The sequence below is a fragment of the Molossus molossus genome, unplaced genomic scaffold (assembly GCF_014108415.1).
Source record: "Molossus molossus isolate mMolMol1 unplaced genomic scaffold, mMolMol1.p scaffold_m16_p_5, whole genome shotgun sequence".
In the NCBI taxonomy this organism is placed as follows: Eukaryota; Metazoa; Chordata; class Mammalia; order Chiroptera; family Molossidae; genus Molossus; species Molossus molossus.
The window spans coordinates 46,115,969-46,123,006 of record NW_023425388.1 but is presented as its reverse complement, the minus strand read 5'-3'; the positions used below and the strand labels follow the sequence as shown (position 1 = coordinate 46,123,006).

The window sequence follows — 7,038 nt, the reverse complement described above, 5'->3', positions numbered from 1 at the left end:
AAAAAAAAAAAAATGAAATAATGTTACCGAGCAACCCCTGAAACACAGGGGTTTTTAGACACAGCTTCATGTTTGCTCTACTGGGGTTACTATGTATTTGGCTTCATGATGGAACTACTACAGCACGTTCAAGGATATCATTACCCTTGACGATGATAAACAAATGGGGGTTCTGGGAGGGAGGGCAAGAAAAATATTTTAAGTAGGGCTGCACAGTATTTCCTCGGGCTCGCCTAGGCCAACATCTCCCCTGGAAGAACTTCCAAATCCCCTTGGTCCGCCAGCAGAAGACAAAACACCGCGAGGCCCCACCTTTGAACCCACCGAGGGAGCCTCCCGCCCACCAACCAATCGGAAGTCGTGCTCTCCATCTGCCCTCCGGTGGAGCGACCTTGCCCTCCCCGTCGGCTATCGCCTTTTACGACAGTTTTCCGGCCTACAGCGCGCGCCGCCGTCGTGCTTTCTCGGCGCCAGTGCGCGGACGTTAGGGCGCTGCTAGGGGTGCCCGCCTTGCTTTCTGGTAGAGGCGTGGAGTCGGTGGCCGGGGCGTCGGGGCTGCGATGAACGGCGCTCTCGGGGGCGGCGGGGGAGCCGAGCCGGAGCCATGGTGAGTGCGGCCTTCCGGAGTCCGGGGCGACTCGGCCCAGACCTCAGCCTCAGCGCGCGGCCTCGGAGGAGGGGAGCCCATGTCTCCCTCGGCGACGCACGCTCTGCAGGTCCCGTAGCTGTGGGTTCGCCCTTCTCGAGCCTGTGTCCTTCCACGGCCCTGGTCCGCCGCCCCCGGCGCTCGGAGATTAGTGGGATCGTGCGATTGCACCTGCCTTTCCTCTAACACACCCTCCCAGCCCTCTCTGCCTTTGCACTGTCCGCCCCCTGGCTCTTGCTGGCACGTCTCTTCTCGGTCCTGAAACCTGTTTGCGCCTCTCTCGTGCCCTGTAGTCGCGAGGCGGGACGCTGCCGCAGGTGCCACGGAAAGCGTGTCCTAGCCAAGCCGACGTTTAACGTTGGAGTGTGTTACCAGAAATGTGCAGGAACCCCCCCCCCCCCCCCGTAAATATTTGCTTCTCTAGTAGAAACCTTATTTTCCTTTTGCTTTGATTGAACTTTTATGTAACTTGATTTGCCCCGAGGTGAAAGAGGGGTTTTCAGAAGAGGGAAATCATCCTTTTCTTCCGCAGCGAAACTCAGATACCGTCGCAGTGCCCTGGATATAAAAGTTGAAGTCCTCTTGAAGGATCATCGGGCAGAGTATTTTCACCCTAAGAGGTGTTTCCGCCGTTGAAATAAAACTTGTAACGAGTTGAGATGGGAGAATGGGTGTGATAGGGAATTAGAGAAGTAAATATTTACTCTGCTTCCCCTTACCAGGCCAGTACAGTGGTAGCAGTTGGACTGACCATTGCTGCTGCAGGATTTGCAGGTTTGTTTGTGGTTTGGGGGTGGAAGTGAAGTAGGGGAGGCCGGGGACTTTTTAATTGTTCTATCACTTTTGTTTTTAGGCCGTTATGTTTTGCAAGCCATGAAGCATATGGAGCCTCAAGTCAAACAAGTTTTTCAAAGTCTACCAAAATCTGTAAGACTTCCTAAACACTTTTTGAGTTTTTTGCCGCCTGTAGCCTAGAACTACACTTGAGGGTAAATTTCCAAACACCTATGAAGTTCTAAGTGATTACTCTGAGGGCCCCTTCTTTGGCTTCCTGCAAGGAGAATTTATACGTTCTGAATTTTGTAGTAGTGCTACCCTAAAAAGTTAAATTTTATGTGTGACAGAATCAGGTCAGGAGTATTAACAATTCTTGTATCATGAAAGTTAATATCACTTTGTTGTTGACATACAACTAACCTCAGCATTATCTGTCCATCCCCCACACCCCAACCCTGCTCTGCATCACAAACACAAGGATCCAGGGATCTGAAGTGATTCATTCTTACTGTGTAGGGTCCTGTCACTCCCAAACATGATACTTGGGTAGCACTGCAGTTTTAGGCTATAGAATATGACTAGATATAATGGTCATACCTTCTGTGGTCGCAGGTCAGAATGAATATGGCTGTGAAGGCTTGCTGAGTATTTTATTGTTGTGTTGTGATTGAATGTGATGATGGTAGGCCTTACAAATATTTCTGATATAACAAGGTCAGAAGGCCTAATACCTTGATTTTCTCCATATATATCTTAAAGTCTTGTTTTAGTAATTGCCTTAAACCCCAAAATACCCTTGAACCACTTGTCTCAAAGATCTTTAAATCCTCTTCTTGAGGTACTTCTTGTTCTACAATGTAGTCATACTATGAGATCAAATTTTTATGTAGAACATGGCTAACTTGGAATCTTCCCTTCAATCCCAGAAAAACTGACACTGTTCTTTTGTCTTACGTTTTCAAGACAGTTTAGGTTGCCTAGGGGGGAAAAATGGGTATTTAATGATCATTAAAATATGTGTTGCTACTTATAAAGGTAAAATACCATGAAAATTACACTTAAAGTTATCTGAAATGTCTTTTTCTGCTAGTGCAGTGAACATTTATACACAATTTTTGGCAACTCTGTTTATTCTAATAATCTTTTCTTATTAATGCATTTCTTCTTTCAGGCCTTCAGTGGTGGCTACTATAGAGGCGGGTTTGAAACCAAAATGACAAAACGGGAAGCAGCGTTAATATTAGGTGTAAGGTAAAATAATTTCTAATTTTTTAATATTTTCTACAACTCTAGAGCTATTAGCAAATGTAAGAAAGACCTCATTTCATTAGGAGGTGGTTATTTGTATCATGTACGTTTTTAACATCTAAACACTCCCTGCAAAATTCCAACAAGAAGGCACATTAGCACTTTTTAATTGATAGACTTGCAACAGATAATCACAATACTCAGTGTTGTTCTCTGTAACAGTTTTTGTGGGGGAAATTCTGCTTTCATTTCCAAATATCTAAATATGCTTTCTTTTCCAATACAAGGACTGTTGAAATGAATATTATCAAATTCAATTAAATTTTTGAGAATTCCTTAAATTTTTCTAAGGAGCTGTTTAGTTCCCTGATTCAAAATATTCATCATCCTTATATGCTAGGAAAGAGGTTCCTAAACAGCTCTTTGTATTCTTATGTTGACTTACTCGTTATGCATCTTTAATTGCCCTTCATGTACATTTTTTAAATGTGATCCAGAAGTACTCTGAAGTAAGCAATACCTTTTCCTTTTTAAATTAGCCCGACTGCCAATAAAGGAAAAATAAGAGATGCTCATCGACGAATTATGCTTTTAAATCATCCAGACAAGGGTAAGTAGTCATTAAATTCTTCTTATACATGTTGTTTAAATGACTATGTAATTGTTTTAATGGGGTAATTTTATATCTAATTCTTGGCTTATAATAAGGGAAATGCCTAAATCTGTGTGTGAGCACTGTCTCCCAGGCTGGATCCATTTGTTGTTGCTGTCTTAAAATAATAAATTGTAAGTGAAAATTTTATTTGTAGAATAGTGAACAGATAATCTATTAACTACTATAATTTGGAAGTAATGATAAGCATTAATAATGTTTTGAGATCTGTAATTGTGATAAAATATGACTTCTAATAGTCAAGTACTGCTAACCTTGCTGTTTTGGGGAACTGGGGTTTGGACTACGTTCTTAAAGGAAATGTTCAATTTCAGTTAATGAAACCAAAAATGTAATATTTTCTATTCATTTACACCTTTGAACTTGAGGTTACATAGTTAGGCACCTATAGAATGTATTAGTTTCTGACACCCTTCTAAGCACCCTTAGCTGTGTTGAAAGGAAATAATTCCTTGGAATGCCAAAATATAGACCACAAAATACACATTCTAGTGCGCAAATCATTTTATATGCAAGGCCTTTCATTAAGAGGGCTTTGAGTTAAAACAGAGTTGTAATTTTTTGGTATCTGACTACATAGCCTCTTTTATGAAATTTAGCTTTTATGAACTGGAGGGCTTCTAATTCAAGTCTAGGGTGGAGCCCATAAATTCACATTTCTTCTTGATGTGGATGATTGCTGGTGTAGGGATCACACTTTTGAGAATCACTGCTCCAGCAGATTGGTAGAAAACAGCTGTACATGACATTGTAAAGTGACAAGAACAGGAAAAGAAAAAATATGAAGGATGGAAAAAGGATCTTAAGCAAAGTGAAGGCCTTTCAGCCCTGGCTGGTCTGGCTTAGCGGTTGTAGCCTCAGCCTGCGGATCAGAGAGTGCCAGGTTCAGTTCCCGCCAGGGGCACATACCAAAAACAAAACAAAACAAAGTGAAGGTCTTTCCAACAAAGTTCAGAAGCCTCTGAGAATATCAAGGTTTTAAAATAACAGTACAATAAATTGCTCTTCATTTATGAATTTTAATCATGTATAGGTAGGTAACTTACATTATTTCAAAGTTATGTAAGTCTGTAGGTTTTGTGAAATTCTTTTCCTGTCATCAGTTTAAGTTTTCTTCTTCTTTATTGATTTAAGATAGAGGAAGGGAGAAGGAGAGATTGAAACATCAACGAGAGAGAACATCAATTGGCCGCCTCCTGCATGGTCCCCCACTGGGGATCAGGCCCACAACCTGGGCATGTCAATACCTGACCGGGTATTGAGCCAGCAACCTCTTGGTGCATGGGTTGACACTTAACCACTGAGCCACACTGGACGGGCAGTTTTAAGCTTTTTTAAAGGTGCCATTTTGGTGGAAATCTCATTTCCCTTGATCAAATATATTACCATATATATGGTTATCCAGTTGCAGTGTCATATTTATTTTTAAAATTGGAATACCATTTCTGCTAATTGCATAGGGATTCCTTGGAATAAGAATAGCTTTTCACCAAGCAGAACTTGAGAATCCATATAATAACACTATTCCTTTTTTCTTTTTTTCTTGTAGGAGGATCTCCTTATATAGCAGCCAAAATCAATGAAGCTAAAGATTTACTAGAAGGTCAAGCTAAAAAATGAAATAAATATATGAGAATTTTAAGTTCTTATTAATTATGTATGTGACTATCAGCTTTTTATAATAAAATGTCCCAAAGTTACAAATTTTAAAAATGATTTAGCACAAACTAAGTCAATAGGCTGGTGTAACATTCTCATTTAAATTTGAGGATTTTAAATCAGATTGTAGAATATTTGGATATTAATGCTCTATGGATAAATACATACCATTTGAACAGAAATATTATTCATTACTCATCTAGTAAATAATTTGTTAACTTCAAGTCAAAGTGAACATGAAAGTTCCTGCTCTTAAGGAACCCCAATCTAATGAGACTGATAAAGTGGTCATTAAAATACAATGTGATAAGTATTATGATGTAATTAGTACACATTGTTATATAGTAGACTGACCTTATTGGGAGGAAAGACTGTCAAGGTACGGAGAGTTGGCTCAGCTGCTTGGAACTGTGAATTTAAAAGTGAGTTTAGCCACAACTTTGACCTAAAAAATTAATGTTGGTATGCATATATCACTGGCAATTCAAATTTCATACATTAAAAATTTGATTGCCCTGGCCAGTTTCGCTCAGCGGTTAGAGCGTCGGTCTGCGGTCCAGAGAGATCCGGGTTCGGTTCCCGCTAAGGGCATGTACCTTGGTTGCAGTGTGTCCCCCGCCCTGGTTGGGTTGTACGGGTAACAGCCACTCGATGTGTCCCTTTCACGTTGATGTTTCTCTCTCTCTCCCCCTCCCACTCTACCTGAACAAAAAATGGAAAAATGTCCTCAGGTGAGAATAAAAAAAATAAAAAACTTGATAAAAGATGAGAGTATGTCTTGTTTCTAGTCAAGAAAAGATTTACATTGTTTTCAGCTAGCCCCTTTCAAGAAACTGACCATTAAAAACACTTTTTACACAATTATAAGTTTTGCATTTGTTATGACCATGCTTAAACATAACTAATTAGCTAAACTGAATGCCCTGTTACCAAATACTTAGCTTGGACTCAGAGGATTTATACAGTGATATATTTAAATGACATTTGAGGACAAATGTTGGTCTAATGCAAAATAATGTAAGGATCTTAACCAAAGGACTTGTATAAAACACACAAGGGAAATAACTAGTCCATGGTCTCCAGCAGTACTTAACTGTTTAGCTTTAAGATGATAGTATATGCTACCTACCATCTAGATTTTATTAAATCATCTTAAATTTTTTATTAATGGAGAACAGACTGTCAAGGTCAAAATAACAGAGGTAATCATAGTATTGGAATATGTTCAGGGGTGTTTCATAGTTGGGGTATCTGCTCTTTTGGTTTATTGTCCATCCTGGTTCCTTGTTTAAAATCAGATCAAGTCCATTTGTTATGTTTTAGAGTGTGAGGAGGCAGCCATGGCTTCTTTGTAGGATAAATCTTGTTATTTCCAGAGGAAAGGAGTATGAAAACGTAGTTGATTTGTTACTCAAAGTAGTTATGTCTAGAAAGTCACTGAAAGTACCGAACCACTGTTCCTAGGCGAAATACAGGTTCCTATGAGCCTCTAGTCACCTTTTTTGTGTTTCTGTTTAAAGACACCTTATCTGCTATATTGATTCCTTAACATGGAACTCACAGCCAACACCACTAACTCGTGGTGGCACAACATAACCTTGTGTTTGGCATCATTAGGCAGCACTTCACTAAGTGTGGGGTCATCTTAAATAGGGAAACTAAGATTGAAAAAAAAAAAAATGGCACTAAATGGATCATGAAAAGGATTCTTGTTTATAGTATGAAAACAAGGCAAAGCATCACTTTTTGAACATCAGGTGATTAAAATTTTCCACTAGTCTGCATATCAAATGACCAGGAAGGACCTTAAGTGTTGATTTTTGGGTTACAAATAAATTTTAGTGAGTATGTGAATGTGCAAATAAGGAATCTTCTAATAATAAGGTTCAACTGTATTTTGGCCTGCTAACCTTTTATTTCAGTCCTTTGGACTAATAAATGTTTCTAGGACCAAGACCTTTAAAGAAAAGAGATAGTAGCCCTGGCCAGTTTGGCTCAGTAGTTAATGAGTGTTGGCCCTCGGACCAGAGTCTCG

General features: G+C 39.9%; 1 protein-coding gene across 2 annotated transcripts; it reads left to right on the top strand.

Moving 5' to 3' along the window:
• The first annotated feature begins 463 nt into the window (after positions 1 to 463).
• Positions 464 to 5,549, top strand: DNAJC19 (DnaJ heat shock protein family (Hsp40) member C19). Of its 2 annotated transcripts, XM_036243278.1 has the most exons (6): positions 464 to 607; positions 1,369 to 1,420; positions 1,500 to 1,573; positions 2,595 to 2,674; positions 3,211 to 3,281; positions 4,894 to 5,051. In XM_036243278.1, the coding sequence occupies exons 1-6, from the start codon at positions 605 to 607 to the stop codon at positions 4,962 to 4,964; spliced, it is 351 nt and encodes a 116-aa protein (XP_036099171.1). In that variant the 5' UTR covers positions 464 to 604; the 3' UTR covers positions 4,965 to 5,051. The 2 variants fall into 2 exon arrangements, with proteins under 2 accessions (XP_036099171.1, XP_036099172.1); XM_036243279.1 differs by lacking the exon at positions 1,369 to 1,420 and having other exon boundaries at positions 4,894 to 5,549.
• The last annotated feature ends 1,489 nt before the right edge of the window (positions 5,550 to 7,038 follow it).